Genomic DNA, 16,912 nt, shown 5'->3' on the forward strand with positions numbered 1-16,912 from the left:
TCTTAGATAGAAGATCACAATGTTCCTTGTGCAGTATGTTATACATCTACTAAGAGTGTTAAACTGATGATTCCTGCTAGAACCAGCTGTCCTTCATCATGGACTATAGAATATAAAGGATATCTGATGACTCAAGGGAATAAGGGCAACAATAACAAAGTCTATGAGTGTGTTGATGAAAATCCTGAATCTGTAAATGGCAGTGCTGTGGCAGATAATATTGGTGCCCATTTCTACTTCACAGGATCAACCTGTACTGGTCTACCTTGTCCACCTTATGTTAACAATAGAGCTATTACTTGTGTTGTGTGTACTAAGTAACAATTAATAATTTGGAATAGTGAGATTTTATACATGTACTTAAGATATTTTAGTAACAAAATGATAATAATTGCATTGGTGAATTTATTTTTGATAGTAGATATCAAAATATGGTCAAGCTTCCATTTAAAAGTACACAGAAATAACTAATTAATTTCAGTATACAATCGATAACCACTCAGTTATGTACATAAAATCATTAATTTAATACATTAACCTCTCACACACTCAGGTAGTAGCAATACTAGATGCTCCCAGTATATATAGGATGAGTTTCATTCCAATCAAACGATGTTAAACTATCAAGCATTAATCTGTAGAAACTAGAAAAAATAACAAAAATATTTCCACAATAATTAACACAACAATCTACAGTGAATCCCATAATAGCTAATCATTGTACATACAATGCTACAGTATGATAAATGGTGATACAATGAGTTATTGATACTATTAATGGTAACTGTTATTATCAAGAGAAGACTTATAACAACTGCCTCACGTCAAACAGGTTGACTCAGGTTTTTATTACAAGAGACATAAAGTCGGACACTCTAACAACATCACATCAACTGATATTAACAGGTTAAACAGGTTTGTACGACTAGTTTAAACTGGTTGTTAACTACAATATAACTTATAATAGGAGGATCAGTATATAAAGACCAGCAGTGTATCAATCTCTTATATTTTTCTCTCAGTCTCTCTCTCTCTCTTAGTCTCTTTCTCTTCCAATGAGGTCACTAGTTGTGTGTTCAGTGTTGCTCTCAATACTGACACTAACTACAACTATACCATTAAAGAATAACACCAACACTGGACTGTCCTGCAACAACAAACAAACCTATGTTGAGGTGCTACGTGGTAGAGATGGTCGTGATGGAGTACCAGGAAGAGATGGAGTGAAAGGAGAGAGAGGAGATAAGGGAGAGAAAGGTGAAACTGGACCTGTAGGACAAGCTGGTCCTAAAAGTGGAGTAGTGTACACTCGTTGGGGAAGGAAGTCCTGTCCTACTGGAGCTGAACTACTGTATGAGGGAATAACTGGAGGTAATCATAATAGCCAAACAGGAGGAGGAGCTAACTATGTCTGTTTACCAAAGGTCCCTCAATATTTGAGTACAACTGTACCTTCTAGTGGTCAATCTTACATGTATGGTACTGAATATGAAGTTGATAATAGACTATTTCCAGGAAACCATGATCACAATGCTCCTTGTGCAGTATGTTATACATCTACTAAGAGTGTTAAACTGATGATTCCTGCTAGAACCAGCTGTCCTTCATCATGGACTATAGAATATAAAGGATATCTGATGACTCAAGTTGATGGTAGCAAAAATAGCAAAGTCTATGAGTGTGTTGACGAAAATCCTGAATCTATTGATGGCAGTAAGGCTGATACTGATGGTGCTCTGTTCTACTTCACAGCATCAACTTGTAATGGTCTACCTTGTCCACCTTATGTTAATGATAGAGCTATTACTTGTGTTGTGTGTACTAAGTAACAATTTGAAACAGTGTGTGACAATAAATTTCATACCTATGAATATTTCCCTTTTAATTTTATTTTTAAAATGAGTGAAAATATCACATACAATTGGTAAAATAATTTCAATAATTTTTTTGGAAAATCTAGACACTAACTGGCATAGGAATATAAAGCTGTATGGCACTTTAATACGAAGGTATCATTACAGTCTACAGTAGCTACTTCTGTTAGTACTAATTGGATCATTACCACTGCCATAGCTTCCATACCATTAGTGTTTAATAGTTTAGTACATACAATAAAGTACTAACCTCTAGTCCCCATATAGTACAGGTAGTATCAATACTAGATGCTCCCAGTATATTAGGATCAGTTTCATTCCAATCAAATGATGTTAAAACTATGAATTTTAATCTGCAGAGAAATAATAAAACTAACACAAATAATTCACTGAAACACAGTGAATCCCATAATAGCTAATCATTGTACATATAATGCTACCGTATGATAAATGGTGATACAATGAGTTATTGATACTATTAATGGTAACTGTTATTATCAAGAGAAGACTTATAACAACTGCCTCACGTCAAACAGGTTGACTCGGGTTTTTATTACAAGAGACATAAAGTTGGACACTCTAACAACATCACATCAACTGATATTAACAGCTTAAACAGGTTTGTATGACTGGTTTAAACTGGTTAATAACTACAATATAACTTAAATAGAAGGATTTAGATAATCCAAAAACATGTATCTGTGAAACTTATTATTAACTACTGGACTGCTAGCTAATGGCAGTCACTCTCACGACAGATAAGTAATTGCACAAGTGAATATATTGTACAGTATGGAGAACTTTTTTATAATTTGCGAATGTACAAAAATGCAAAAAATTTAATTTGCAACTAATAAAATTCATGCCTGACCCCAGTACAATAGCTGCCAAACTGCAAAAATTTAATTTGCAAGTAAGTTTATTTTGTAAGAAATATTTATAAATTACATTGTATATACCACAAATTGGGAAATTGTTGCTGTTGAAAAAATGTGCTAAAATTATGGTTAATAGTGAAACATTAACACCTGAAATATTCTTGTTATGTATGGTAAGATATTACAGCAATACAGAACAGCAAAAATATAATAACATGATTTGTAACATAAAAAGTTCTTTTATTTAATAGCCGTACAGTAATTTTAAAATACTTGCAGCAATTTCCTAATGAAAACCACAGTACTACATTGTTTTTATGTAGTCAGAGAATTCTCAATTCTGCAAAAGACACATGCAACTTATGCCACTATCATGCCACTGAGATATCATGCAGTAGCACAAATTTATATTCATAGTTGACAGAGTCCCCATTCCCCAATGGCACTTTATTCAGTACTTTTGCTGTTTGCATATTTTCGCATTAAAAATAGCTAGTGTTTTAACAAAAAAATTAAAATTTAATGCTTAAATCATTTACCCAAAAATAGCTAATTATATATGAAAATGATAATAATATATACCTTGTGTGATTTGAAACTTTATATACAACCCACGGAGCAGTGTAACTGTGTCTGTTATTTTTATCTCTTTCCCTGTCCATTTCAAGAACCATTTTTACTCAGAGGAGGTTGGTCTGCGTCATGTGATGATGTCACTTCCTCTACCTACTCTCCCTTCATAAAAATGGAGGATTCTCTCTCTTTTCACTTTAGCAGCAGTTATCTCACTAATAATAGCTGCAATTGACTCAAAAACTTCAATGCATCTAGTTAAAGAACTAATAAACAGGATGCCTGCTGCACAGTCAGCTACAGGTAGCAGAAGCTTGTCCTCTATCTCAGATAGCTACCCCACACTTTTCCAGCAAAGGCAAAGATATTGCATCTTTGAAATAAGTGCAAATCTTATTCTTGCTCTAATTGTTTGTTTTCTAAGTGTACGTAGATTTCTAGTTATCTATAAAATGTGATAGGTGAAGAAGTCTGAGACCAGTTACAACTCAAAAACATTTTACTGTATTAAAAAGAGAAACGGATATCATGTTTATTAGCCTTTTAACTGGATGCATTTGACGTTTCTGAGTCAATTGCAGGTACATTTAGTGAGATAACTGCTGCTAAAGTGAAAAGAAAGAGAATCCTCCATTTTTATGAAGGGAGAGTAGGTAGAGGAAGTGACATCATCACAGACGCATGACCAACCTTACTATATTTTTAGTTTAAATAGGCGGAGACAAAAGTATTACCACACCCCTTAGATTTATGTAACAAAATTATTATTAGAAATAAAATTTAGCATAATAGACACTCATATACATGTATGTAGATGCTTTAAAAATATAAAGTTTAGATATATTATACTGTTTTTATAGCTTCATAACTGGTTCTTGTGTGCGGGCGACAAGCAGCAACAAAACATGAAACAACTACACCAATGATCTGCAATGTAAAATAGAGAGAAGCATTCATTTACATATCAATATAATTCAGTTATAACATAAAAAGAAATTTGCATTAGAATATCAGCTTAGTACTGCATACCTGAAGAATAGCAAATGTTAATGCTACACCAGCAATAGCTCCTAATATTACACTATTGATATTCTCTTTAATTTTCTCTGTACAACCCTATGCATTAAAAGTGATACTCTACTGCATGCATATAGATTCACAAGCTCACCTCTTTGAATAAATCTTCTCCAGAGCTGTCGAAAGTATCGCAATTATTTTGGTCTATGCAGCAAGACGTAGGAGGATCCATGTTTAGAAGATTCTCATATGCTGTATAGTTGTATGTTCCACAGCATTGGAGCTATAAAACACAAGCACTCATTAGCTAATGCATGATGACTGATGTACATACAGTTTCCTGTATAGTGTTCCATGTGTCTCTGTAGCTAGTATCAGTGTCATTGTACTTTAGGAAAGTGTTGGTGATGCTGGTTTCAATATCTTTCTTGAGCTATAATGATGAATTAATAATAATGATGATGATGATAATAGTAATAGTAATAGAAATAGTAATGTAAAAAAATAATGCTTAAAGAAAGAATTAAAAGGATTAGCTATAGTACAGTTTGATAGTACAATTTACTTTTCCTTTCTCAACTGCAGCAGCAATACCAGTGGATAATTCAATGATAACTAACAAAGCAAGCACAAACCCATACTACAAAATCAAAAAATAAACTTATTTAATTCTCTCATTTTAATCTTACTAATCCTAATAGTATGCGTCCACAGACAGTATAAGCAAGTATTGCACCAACGACTCCAAGCATTCCATGAAATATGATGAATATACCAGTAAATATCATCAGCCATGGTACTTGAGCATAGACTTGCTCATTGTCAGTGACAACAATGTATTCATCTTTATGAATCTAATATCAAAACAAAGGAAGAAATTTGAGCATGAGCAGGTCATGCCATATGAACTGTTTATGAATAATTAATATATTGCATGTGAGAATCATCTCTTTTCTTACCTTTGAAGAGATACCAATGCCCAATAGAACAATACCAGAAACCTAATGGCAAGAATGAAAAATCAGCTCTAGCAAATGTTTTCAATAGACACAAGTGACACATGATTTCATTTGTGTGAGTGTGTGTGTATGCTCACATTACATATACAGTGTAAATAGAATGCTCATATAAGCAGAAGTTGATGTACAATAATTCAATTGATAATTTGATACTGATAATCAATGTCAGCAAACATAATATTACATTTAATGCATGCCTCAGTAGACTGTATATGCTGTCCTCTACACCAGCGACTATAAGTGGGTAGGGTCTGGCTTGCAAGCAATGCAAAGCAGATTAGTTTGGTCTTATTAGATTATGGTTGATTGTATCATCTACATACAGTGACAGTGATACACAATAACACAACATGATGTGCATTGGAGTATGTATAGTATTATCTTCTTTAGAGTGTAGATCTATTTACCGATAAGAACACTATTCACTTACCACTACAAAGCAATTGACTATAACCAGGACGATCCTCAGTATAATCCAGAAGTACTCCGAGCAGGTTCGTTCTCCCATGTCTCTAAACTTCCGAGTAAATGCGCTCTGTGTAAGTCTAAAGCATCCAAAGAATCTGTCCTTGCAATTATCTAGCCACACCCAAGCCAGCTAGACAGTACAGTACAGGACAGCTCACCTCACCTGACCCACAAACAATGAATGACATATTCATTGCTTTAACCTTATGACTCACTGCTGGAGCAGTATTTCTAATGCAGCAGAAAGCAAGGCATTATAATACTGCAAGTCTGGAACTATTTTTACTTTTATATGATACTGATAATAGAGTATAACTTCAAATCTCATAATGTTAAATAATAATAATAATAATAATAGTGATGATTTCAATATGGCATAGTTATAATGGACATGGTGCTTGGTGGCTTATATACACGGAGTGTGCTTTAAATAAGTTCATAGTTGTTTCTTTTCACGGAGCCACGAACAGCAACATAGCATGATATCACAACACCCGAAATCTAACATAAAATAAAACAGGAGTGAACAACAGTTTTAAAGCTTAGACTATTTTAGTGACAAGTCTAATCATTTTTGTAGACAAAACTATATTTGTAAGTGCCAAATTGTAAAAGGAGGTGCCAACAAATTGGCTTAATGCATTTCTTTCTTTGTTTTACCTGTAATAAAATAGCAAATCCAACTATTCCGGCCATTATGCCTAAGATGATAGCAAGGTTATTCTCCACCTTCTCAACACAACCCTAACATAATATTACAATACACTAATAATAGCAATAACGTATAATAAACTACTGACCTTTTGAAATAAGTCTTCATCAGTTCCAGTCAATGTATTACAGTTCTTTTCACTAATACAACATGAGGTAGGTGGATCAATATCCAGCAGGTCTTCGTATGATGAGTAGTTGTATGTGCCACAACATTTAAACTACAAAAGGTATCATTTTCATTATGCACATAATAAGCATGTACATGTACATGTATGTCGTCTTCTAAAAACTCTAATAGTACATGCAGAGTTTCCCACGAAGCGTACTGACACTGCAAGCGCTATAATACATGGCACTTGGAGCAACTTTTAAAATTCATTAAAAAATCTAATTTTGATCAAAATCAGCTTGAACTTTCTACATAACATAAGCACGTGTATATGCATCAGGAAAAATTATAAAAATGTAGAAATTTATATGTTTCATTTTTGGGCAAAATTTGGTGTGGTCTGATTTTTGACTAATTGTTAAAAATTAAAAAAAATTGATTGGAACAAGCTACATGTACATATACACAACAGAAGTACATGTACATGTACATGTATATGCATAAAAAAATCATAAATAATTCTCTCCTGGCCTAGCTGCTTTTTGAGTAACTTAAAAATTTATTAAAAATTTTTTTAATCAGCTCAAATTTTTTACCCAACATAAGAACATGTATTATGTATTTTTTAAAAATTATAAACATGGCAAATTTTCTCCTTGCAATTTATGTCAAAATAACCTATACTATAGTACAGGGTATTGCAATCCAATGAAACCCTAAATGGGGAACCCTGAGTATTAACTTACTCTTCTTTGAACAGTATCCCATGTCTTCCTAACACTTGAACTATCATTATATTGTAAGAATGTTTCAGTCATACTTGTCTTGATATTCTCATCAAGCTACCATTGAAGAATAATATAGATGAAATTTTACAAAATTAATTCACTTGATCATTTTGAACTATGGCTGTAACAACAGCTGCAACTTCAATCATAGCTACCAGTGCCAGCACAAATCCATACTACAAGAAATGAAATAATAATTATTATCAGCTCCATCTTATACTTATCAATGTAACAATAATGCTCTAATCAAAACTTTGGAAATTGGCATTCAAAGAAATTGCCAATATAGAATACCCAAAATCTAAACAATCTGAATACCTTAAGGAGACAATTATTAGCGTGTACTTATTTTAGCGATTTTCATGAAACTGACATTTGGCTGGTACTTAATTTAGCGTTTTTGATCATTTGGTATTAATAACTTTTAGAAGAATGAAAGGGGCAAGCCTAAGCAAGCTACAGATTATGTGCTGTGATCTACATGTATGAGCAAGCAAAGCAATTGCACAAGTCTAAATACAGTAGATCTTGTTGCATTAATCTCTTCATCATAACTCTGCAGCCATTAACACGTAAAGTTATCTTGCTTACAGTTAGAAGCAGTCACTGAACAAAGAAGACTGTCATCTGCTTTGTTAACTGCTAGAGAAGTCTCTGGACAGTAGTTTAGTATTATCTTGCTGACCATTTGCTGCAAAAAAGCTCAGCCTCGACTTGCTGACGGCCGCCATTTTATTCATTGTGACCACACCCACTTTCAATGAAGAAATTAAAATTAGCACGGACTTAAGTTAGCGATTTTTAAAAAATCGCTAAAATTCGCTAAATTAAATACCCGCAAACAATTGTCTCCTTAAGGTATACTCAATGACACATGGCTGCTAAATTGTTACTACAAAAATGCTATTTTGATATTCCAGTAAATGTGCCAATTGTGTTAATATCCCCTACTATAAAATGGATCTTTTTAATACATGAATACTAAGCATACACACATACAAAACTGCATAATCATGAACTCCACATATAGTAAATTTAAAGTCATGGCTACAAATAGGACTCTGAAGCTGATCAGGAAAGAAAGTGCATTCGTAAGCTATGTTAACAGTTCCTGATAATTACTCCTTTTAAAGTTTTATCCATCAACTCACAGTATTATTGTAAGTTTTGTAACAATTGTCATGCACTATAATGAAAACTGATGCATGAACAATGATGCTTACCAGTCCCAGTACAATGCGTCCTCCAACGTGGTTGGCAAGGATAGCACCAATGACCCCCACTAGACCAAACAAGGACACAAAGATACCCACAACAATAGCCATTACTGGTATCTGGGTGTAAGGCTGATCGTCATCAGTAACATCGTCAAAGTTATCTCCACGAAGCTAAGAATAGAGGTACACAACAATTATGAATTATAACAAGAGGTGATTACAAACCTTTCCCCATACACCAGCTATGATGACACAGCAACCAAATATCTAAAAACAAATCCACAGTTAACCAATGGATTGTGAAAGTTAATTCAATTTTAAGACGTGAGAATTAGCAAGTAGATACCATACTAGGTATGAATCCAGAAATGGCTTGAAAACTAACATTACTGATAATAGTGGGTATGTGTGCAATGGCAATTATCATTAGGTGCTAATTTGCTTAAGAAATATAATGACGGTTGTCTTTGTCAGAAGGTGTCGTTTGTTTTTGAACGAGAGCATATAACACGTGGTAGATCTAGTGTACATATACAGGGACACCTGTATACCTCCTGTATAGGATAATGTACATGCAACACAAACAAAACACAATTTAATTGTTTGTCCAACTAGAATACATAAATGTATATACATGTGTATAATACCAATCTAAACAGCAGTACAAACAATTTATATAAATACATCAAAGTGCATCATTGACAAGTGGCATTTATGATTTTAAATAAAAAGTATACATATATATATATACATATAAGTTTTAGATCTAGTACTTGGGAGTATTATAACTCACGGTGATAGCTGAATTGACGCCTACTAGCAGGTACCTCAGGCACCTAATTACTCTTTTCTCATATTTACAGCTCTTCGAGAGACTAGCACTCCATTCCATAACTCACAATAGCTCAACTTAGCTAAAAATCAGTGAAGATTGGACCTCGACAGTTTTTAAGGAGAATGGGCGGGACGCTTGCTGCTTATTATTTTATGACGTCACAGAAAATAATGACGTGGGTGTATTTACACACGCCTCCAAAAGGTGTGTCACCCATCTGCTGAGCTATATGAGCTGACCTGCTGATTGCTGATTTCTTTCTGAAAATGAGGAGAATATCGCTATTATTCCTCATAATAAAGCTACTGATCTCCTGTTCACAGTGTAAAGTTTGTCCCTGTAAAGATGCTAGCCTCTGCCAACCAGTCGAAGAGGTCCCTGAAAAGGAGGTCCTAGGATTCATGATCAGGTCTGAAAACTGGCCCTATTACAATTGGACAGAGCTCACCACTATAGCCATATTCACTGATCTCAACGAGTCCATGCTCAACGATCTTGTCTGTCATGCACATGCTCATAAGGTTCGTGTAGTCTCTCACATTGGATCAGAGATATTGAAATTATCGAGTAAAGCTAGTCGTGAATCCTACGTCACTAACCTACTGGATACAGTCCAGTCACAGCATTTAGATGGTATTAATATTGATGCCGAAGACCCTGTTGCCAGTGGGTCTGAAGAGGAACTAACGTTGAATGCCGTCACTGAGGAGATATACACACGTTTCAAAGCTGCATCCTCAAGCTATCAGATTTCGCTTGATGTAGCCTGGTCGCCCAGCTGCATTGATGGACGCTGCTATGACTACCTTGAGCTCTCTAAATGGACAGATTTTCTGGTCATCATGGCGTATGATGAGAGAAGTCAAGTATTCGATCCTGGCCTTTGTTTAGCAGGAGCAAACTCTGACTTCGTTAAAACTAAACAAGGAGTGGACCTGTACAATAAAGTAGGCATTCCTAATAATAAACTGGTACTTGGTCTCCCGTGGTATGGCTATGATTATCCATGCAAGAAAATCATTGATGAGAAGTCTCCTTGCGTTATACCAAATTACACATTCCGTGGAGTCAACTGCAGTGATGGTGCAGGGAGGCAGTATGGGTATTCAGGAATTATGCATGATTTTTATCCACTATCTCCCACTGGACTCTTGTACAACAAGACAGCTGAGTCTCCATTTTTTACGTATAGGCTAGAGAATGGTGACTATCATCAGGTTTGGTTTGATAATCCACAGAGTCTAACTGTCAAGTATAGCTATGCTGCAGAAAAGAAACTAAGAGGGATTGCCTTCTGGAACACAGATACTCTGGACTATAATAGCAATACTAACAGTTCTAAGGAACAAGTTACTATGATGTGGGATGCTGTACAAGCTTTTCTAAATAATTGAATAGAATTGCTTATAATTTGATTGTTATCATTGTTGGTATGTTACAGAGATATGCTTGTATCTATGTTTGTGTGATTGGATGTACACTTGTTATAGCTATGTCTATAATATTTTTAATTTTGTTGTTATAATTTTATTGCATTAATTTTTCAAAACTATAATGAACACATGCAAACATTGCTGTTCCCTCTCATCATACCCATTCATTATATTAAAGTTAAGCAAGATCTTTTAGTGCTTCCATCAAAGATGATTTACTAGCATCACTACCATCAAGCCATAGCTGGATCATCTCAATTTTGCATCTCTCTTGGCGTCGAAAGTCATTCTCAATTTTTAAGAGGGATGCATGTTTTAGGTCAAGACGAATACCCAATTCAAACCAATCATTCAAATTCTTTAAGAACTTTACAATGATAAGAAAGTGTGATGAATCTATGCAAAAAAATTTATTACAGTAGATCAGTAGATGCATAATATTGTGCACTGTACCTAGTGGGCCATTTGGTAGATCATCTGGATCGTATGTTATTCCAGAAATCTTAATAGGCGAATCTAATAAAATAATGAAAGATATGAGCAACAGAGTATATATTACCAAGTAAGAGTTGCTCTTCTTCAATATTCAGTTTAATTTCTTCTTTGTGCTCTTCTAGTACCTGTGAAAGCAAGTTCAGTACTCTTGGTAAAATACCATAGCTATTATTTTATATTACCGTTTGTACAATAGTTCTTTCGCAAAACAAGGAATGTTTTTCAATATGCGATTGTACTGTACTGAATGTCTGTTGACGAGTAAAGGCAATATGAGGCATTAAACTCTGATTAAGCTGCTTCAAAAGATCTGGTTCTATTAACAAGTCAGTGTTGCAGCAAAGAAAAATTTTTAAAAGGATGCTTTGAGGAAGGTTGACTAAGGGCTCATGAAGTAATATCTTGTCAAGCCGTTCTACTTTGCTCCCCATGGTGTCACTAGAAAGTACTCCTTCCTTTTTCAAACAAATAGAACGTACGATGTCTTGCATTGCAAACTGATGATGATTCGCAGAATCCCATGAAGCATGAGGTGCCTCTAGGAATTCACCTACTTCTAGAGATGAGCAATACTCTTGGTGAAGACAGAAGATTGTCTTTATAATTGAGCTTCTTAGCTTCATCATTGCTTTAATAGACTGTGGAGAGTCTTCATTCCATTTAATTTTGACTCTGACATCTTGCATATCTTCAGACAATTCAACTAAAATTTCCACATAATCATCCGTCTTCCAATGTATTCCAAATTTCCACATTTGACACCTTCTTGAGACGGCTTGAAGTGAAACGGGAGATGAGCAACTTTTGATACTTTTCAGAGGAAATTTAAGTGCCAGTCTAAGGATGAGCATGTGACAAAACTGAGTGGGGAAGAATTGAGAATAATGAATGCATTCCAAATGCCACACAAAGCCAAACTCATTGTGAGGTGGTAAAGAATTAGGACGACCCGGAGGAACAAAAGAAGGAAAAAACAAGCATTTGTCTGAAATGGAGGCATCAGCATTATTGTTGTCAATTACTTGGCACACTTCAAGCGTATGCAATATGTCGGACAGCATGAGAGGAGAATGTTCTGGAAATGTTGATTTGATCCAGCTTACTGGAACTAGGCCAATATTGCTGATTGAGGATAGATCATGTTTGGGGCTAAACAGTAATCCATTGACTTCATTCAGGAAATGCTTGATGTTTATTATTACCCAACTATCACAGAGGTTGGACTCTTTTTTGAGGAAAAGAATGAGCCCTTTCACTGATAGCTTAGCAAGGAGCTCTGCCAAATCATTTTCATCGTGTGGCAAAAATTTGTCACTCGTACCTATCATTGTTGATAATTGACCAAGAGTACAGTAACACTTTTGAATTGATTTGAGGAATGAATAAAGAGCGTGACAGTTGTAATTTGCATTAACTGATTTTTGAATTGACGGCAAAGAATTGAGTAGTAATTTTTGAGATATCTTGATGATTTCTGTTGAATGTACTTTGCGACAATCCATTGGTATAAAAGTTGCTTTACTTTGAGGATATTCCTTTGAGATTAACGCTTCAATAGCACTTGCTTTGTCATCATCATTATCTCTAAGTACATCTCGATGACTGCCAGCTATCAAAACATTCAAAATCTCAGTGCCACACATAGTGCAAAGGTAGTTGAACCAGTAGTAGATTTGTTTTTTAACAGCTTGGATATGTTGACTAATATCAACTACAAGTATAAATAGTGCTAGACCAGCTTTAGTAGCAGTTTTCATTATCATAGAGTGTGAGAAGTGATACTCAGCATCACCTGAAAGATCATAAACAGTCATGTTTCCAATCTCTGAGCTTGTAATATTTTCTGGAACTATTCCTATGGTGTTTAACATAACATTAGTCACATTGCCATCTTCAGAGACAGAAGGGTAACTATCGTAATTAGCCTCAGAGCGAATCTTAAGCACTTTTACTAATGTACTCTTTCCGGCACCTTTGTTCCCAAGCACAAAAACTTGAGTGTATGTATCAATGGGTGAATTCATTCGACATTCTTCGTAATACTTTAATAGTTCAATTGTCTCAGTGTTACCATTTGATGTACTTTGACCCCACTCACTGGGCCGACAATCCCATATGCAGGTAAAGGCCGGGTCTATTAGTCCTGTCTGTAAGAGGTACCTTGCAGCTTCAATGTGATTACCGGCACAAGCCAAGTGAAGGAGGTTGTGTCCTTTGGTATCACACAGAGAGGGATCACAATTGCAATCCTCAATAAGGTAACGTAATGCATTTACTTGTCCAGTAGATGCTGCCCAATGTAAGGCAGTCCATTTGTTCCTTGTTAAAGACATCGGGTTACAGTTATGCTTGGTGATAAGACATTTAAGGGTTTCCATGCTTCCATAGCGAGCAGCATAGTGCAGTGGAGTGCTTTTGCGGTTATTTATTGCTTCCGGATTACAGTGGTACTCGGTGATGAGTGTTGAGGTAACATCTGGCCAGTTGTTTTTAGCTGCAATGTGAAGGAGAGAAACGTTTGAAATAGTGAGAATGTCTCTAGGTCCCACGCAATCAGCTGTGCGGCGGAAAAAATTTGTCACTATTTTAGATGGTTCGGAGCATTGCTCGAGATAGATCAGTGCTTGTTTCTTGTCTTTATTGTTGAAAGCATCAATGCAAAGCTTTTCAATTTCCTCAGCGGGCTTTGTCATAGCTCCTCAGCTGTGTGGATTTAGATCATCTAGAGATATCATGTCAGGTTTGGATATCATATGTTAGTCTTTTATATCCCTGATAAAAATCAACAACTCAAGTAAACAACATGCCGGACTCAGCTAATATTTTTCTGTCTGATCATATGATCTGCATCTGATGCCCATATGCCCGGCCGCGTCGACGCCCAGCTAATGACCCATATTCCCACATGATAATTCCCATAATCATAGATTACGTAACTCAAAATTTATGGGCGTGGCTTTGCTGAATTTTTAATTTGCATGATTTGGTCGACTCATCAACCTCGACTCAAACTCGAGCTCAAATCACTGGTATCTATACTTCGACCTGTACCATCATAGTAGATACCATGTCCTATCCACCATATCCTGGTGGTGGTGCACCCTACCCACCAACAGGAGGCTATCCTCAATCCTCTGTAAGTAAATGTAGACTAATTTGTGCCTCATTAAGTCTCTGCTGCTTTTTACCATTAATATATACAGGGACCTTGGGTAGGAGGAGGTATGCCAATGCCTGGTAGTAGCAATCCTCCTGGATATCCTCCTCAATCAGGTATTATTATTATTATTATTATTATTTTTATTATTATTATACTTATCATTACTAATTACTCTCTCCCTTTAATTCTGTACAGGTCCTCCTATGCCAGGCTATCCACCTCCTCCAGACCCTTTTTCATCACCAGCTGGTTACCCACCTGGAGGTCCTACTCCATCTTATCCACCTCCCCCTTCATCCAGCTACCCACCCGATCCATCTTATCCCCCAGGACCACCATCAACAACGAGTTATCCTCCAGGCCCACCATCAAATTTTCCCTCGGGCCCAACTTATCCCCCAGGTCCAACACCAAACTATCCTCCAGGCCCACCATCAAATTATCCCCCAGGCCCATCATCAAATTATCCCCCGGGCCCACCGTCAAATTATCCCCCTGGCCCAATGCCTAATTATCCTTCAGGCCCTTCATCAAATTATCCCCCTGGCCCTCCTCAACCTGGCTCTTATCCAACAGGTACATATAACAGTTTATCATTGATAACTGTTCTGTAAGTCAGTTATAACTGTTCTGTAAGTAAACTTTCTATTACTGCTAAGTGTCCAAATACTTTGGAAAGAGATGATTTAAACTGTCCTTTTTTATTGTGGTAGGTCCATCAGGAGGTGGTTATCCGACCAGTGCTCCCCCTGGATCATATGTAAGACATATTCAATATCTGTAATAGCATTATAGTGCATGGTGTAATGGTGCAATAGTGCATGGTATTTCATTGAAAAAGGATAGGAAAGAATTCTCCAATTTATTTGTTTGTTATGTTGAGCTCATTTATGAATTTTAAAATGTACTCAAAAATTTGATCAAAATTTTTATACTATAGTATAGAAACGGCTCTGAGAGAATATTTCTTATTTTATACATGTGTACATTTTTTTACATGTAAATTTTATTTGATTCAAATCAAAATTGAATTTGAAAAAGATGCTTCAAAATTTTGCTGTAATAATGGAATAATAGTAATAGTAAAATTATATTATAATGCAGTGATTAATAATACAAGATTGTACAGTGTCCTCTATTGCATGTATGATGACTATTTTTCTGTAGCCACAAGCCACTCCAGTCCCTAGTGATGATACAAGGAGGGTATCAGTTGAACAGACACAGAGACAAATGGCAGCAATGTCTGTCAGTAAGGTAACCCTCATTAAGTTGTGCACTTACCTATGTGAATGTTTTATACGACATTTATTTTTTTTGTCAGTAAGGTAACCCTCATTAAGTTGTGCACTTACCTATGTGAATGTTTTATACGACATTTATTTTATTTAATACTGGCCAATTTTTGCATTATTTTTTATAGTAGCTAATGATTATGTGCATGTACATTATACATGTAGATACATGTATAATGTACACTCTTTATTGAAACTGAAACTACTTATTATTCTCGATATAGCCAGTACCTGCTACTCATGGTACAGTGAAGCCCAGTCAGAGTTTCAATGCTGAAAATGATGCTACTACACTGTACAATGCTATGAAGGGACTAGGTAAAATGATAATGCACTATTACTGTTGTTATAATATTATTTTGAGTTGAGTACTGTATATTAATACCTCAATGTCATATTGTAGTTGTATAGTTGTAGTTGTAGTATCAAAATTGACTTACTTGTATATTTTACATATTCAATATTCCAGGGTTTCCATATGGCTTCTGGAGCAACTTTTAGAATTCATAACAAATTCAATTTTGATCAAACTCTGCTCAAAATTTATACACAATATGAGTACAAGTATATGCATCAGAAAATAAAGGAAAAATGGAGAATTTTCTCTTTACCCTTTCTGACGAAATTTGGCCTAAGTCCCTGTAGGGACTTTGACTGCAACTTTAAAAATTTATAAAAAATTAACTCAAACTTTCTACGCAACATAAATACATTTATATGTATTAGAAAAAATTATAAAAATTGAAAATTTCTCTCCTTGACATTTTTGACAAATTTGGTCAAGTATCCTGTACAGGGACTTTGGCCAGATTTTTGGCAACTTTTAAAATTCATAAAAAATCAAATTTTGATTGGAATATGTTCAAACTTTCTATACAATATAAGTACATGTATATGCATCAGGAAAAATTATAAGAATTGAAATTTCTTTCCTTGACATTCTCGGCAAAATTTAGCCAAAGATCCTGTACAGGGACTTGGTCAATTCTAATTATAGTAATGTAGACTTATACTCATCTTATTATTTATTAAGTAGT

The 16,912-nt window shown here is 35.2% G+C and overlaps 6 protein-coding genes across 9 annotated transcripts in view; 3 read left to right on the forward strand and 3 right to left on the reverse strand.

The window, feature by feature from the left end:
• Nucleotides 1-1,933, forward strand: part of LOC109581110 (short-chain collagen C4-like) — a 23,731-nt gene extending 21,798 nt beyond the window's left edge. The window contains exon 2 of one of the 2 annotated variants that reach the window (XM_019994892.1): nt 1,372-1,933. In XM_019994892.1, coding sequence (XP_019850451.1) covers nt 1,372-1,829 — 458 coding nt within the window. In that variant the 3' untranslated portion in view covers nt 1,830-1,933. Of the gene's footprint in view, nt 1-1,108 lie in introns of both variants that reach the window. The other variant, XM_019994894.1, reaches the window with a different exon arrangement.
• A 2,174-nt stretch (nt 1,934-4,107) lies between these two features.
• Nucleotides 4,108-5,954, reverse strand: LOC105312255 (tetraspanin-6-like). The gene is made up of 8 exons (XM_011404760.2): nt 5,792-5,954; nt 5,302-5,343; nt 5,032-5,196; nt 4,908-4,982; nt 4,677-4,775; nt 4,494-4,625; nt 4,355-4,441; nt 4,108-4,252 (listed from the first exon to the last, which is right to left on the reverse strand). Exons 1-8 carry the CDS (start codon nt 5,867-5,869, stop codon nt 4,169-4,171), a joined length of 762 nt encoding a protein of 253 aa, XP_011403062.1. The 5' UTR covers nt 5,870-5,954; the 3' UTR covers nt 4,108-4,168.
• Nucleotides 5,955-6,125: 171 nt separating this feature from the next.
• Nucleotides 6,126-9,632, reverse strand: LOC100632282 (tetraspanin-7-like). Its single transcript, XM_003385472.3, has 8 exons — nt 9,451-9,632; nt 8,883-8,924; nt 8,664-8,828; nt 7,542-7,616; nt 7,399-7,494; nt 6,630-6,761; nt 6,490-6,573; nt 6,126-6,330 (listed from the first exon to the last, which is right to left on the reverse strand). Exons 1-8 carry the CDS (start codon nt 9,547-9,549, stop codon nt 6,256-6,258), a joined length of 768 nt encoding a protein of 255 aa, XP_003385520.1. The 5' UTR covers nt 9,550-9,632; the 3' UTR covers nt 6,126-6,255.
• Nucleotides 9,633-9,684: 52 nt separating this feature from the next.
• LOC100634559 (probable di-N-acetylchitobiase 2) lies at nt 9,685-11,061 on the forward strand. Its single transcript, XM_003385490.3, has one exon. The coding sequence runs from the start codon at nt 9,759-9,761 to the stop codon at nt 10,884-10,886; it is 1,128 nt and encodes a 375-aa protein (XP_003385538.1). The 5' UTR covers nt 9,685-9,758; the 3' UTR covers nt 10,887-11,061.
• LOC105312256 (uncharacterized) lies at nt 10,997-14,226 on the reverse strand. Its single transcript, XM_011404761.2, has 4 exons — nt 11,603-14,226; nt 11,485-11,545; nt 11,379-11,441; nt 10,997-11,321 (listed from the first exon to the last, which is right to left on the reverse strand). Exons 1-4 carry the CDS (start codon nt 14,111-14,113, stop codon nt 11,104-11,106), a joined length of 2,853 nt encoding a protein of 950 aa, XP_011403063.1. The 5' UTR covers nt 14,114-14,226; the 3' UTR covers nt 10,997-11,103.
• Nucleotides 14,227-14,399: 173 nt separating this feature from the next.
• LOC100634682 (annexin A4-like) overlaps nt 14,400-16,912 on the forward strand; it is a 5,871-nt gene continuing 3,358 nt past the window's right edge. For 2 of the 3 annotated variants that reach the window (XM_019994895.1, XM_019994897.1), the window contains exons 1-6: nt 14,400-14,556; nt 14,624-14,693; nt 14,776-15,156; nt 15,294-15,340; nt 15,748-15,837; nt 16,100-16,193. In XM_019994895.1, coding sequence (XP_019850454.1) covers nt 14,488-14,556; nt 14,624-14,693; nt 14,776-15,156; nt 15,294-15,340; nt 15,748-15,837; nt 16,100-16,193 — 751 coding nt within the window. In that variant the 5' untranslated portion in view covers nt 14,400-14,487. The remainder of the gene's footprint in view (nt 14,557-14,623; nt 14,694-14,775; nt 15,157-15,293; nt 15,341-15,747; nt 15,838-16,099; nt 16,194-16,912) is intronic. The other variant, XM_019994896.1, reaches the window with a different exon arrangement.

The sequence above is a fragment of the Amphimedon queenslandica genome, unplaced genomic scaffold (assembly GCF_000090795.2).
Source record: "Amphimedon queenslandica unplaced genomic scaffold, v1.1 AMPQUscaffold_13460, whole genome shotgun sequence".
Classification (NCBI taxonomy): Eukaryota; Metazoa; Porifera; class Demospongiae; order Haplosclerida; family Niphatidae; genus Amphimedon; species Amphimedon queenslandica.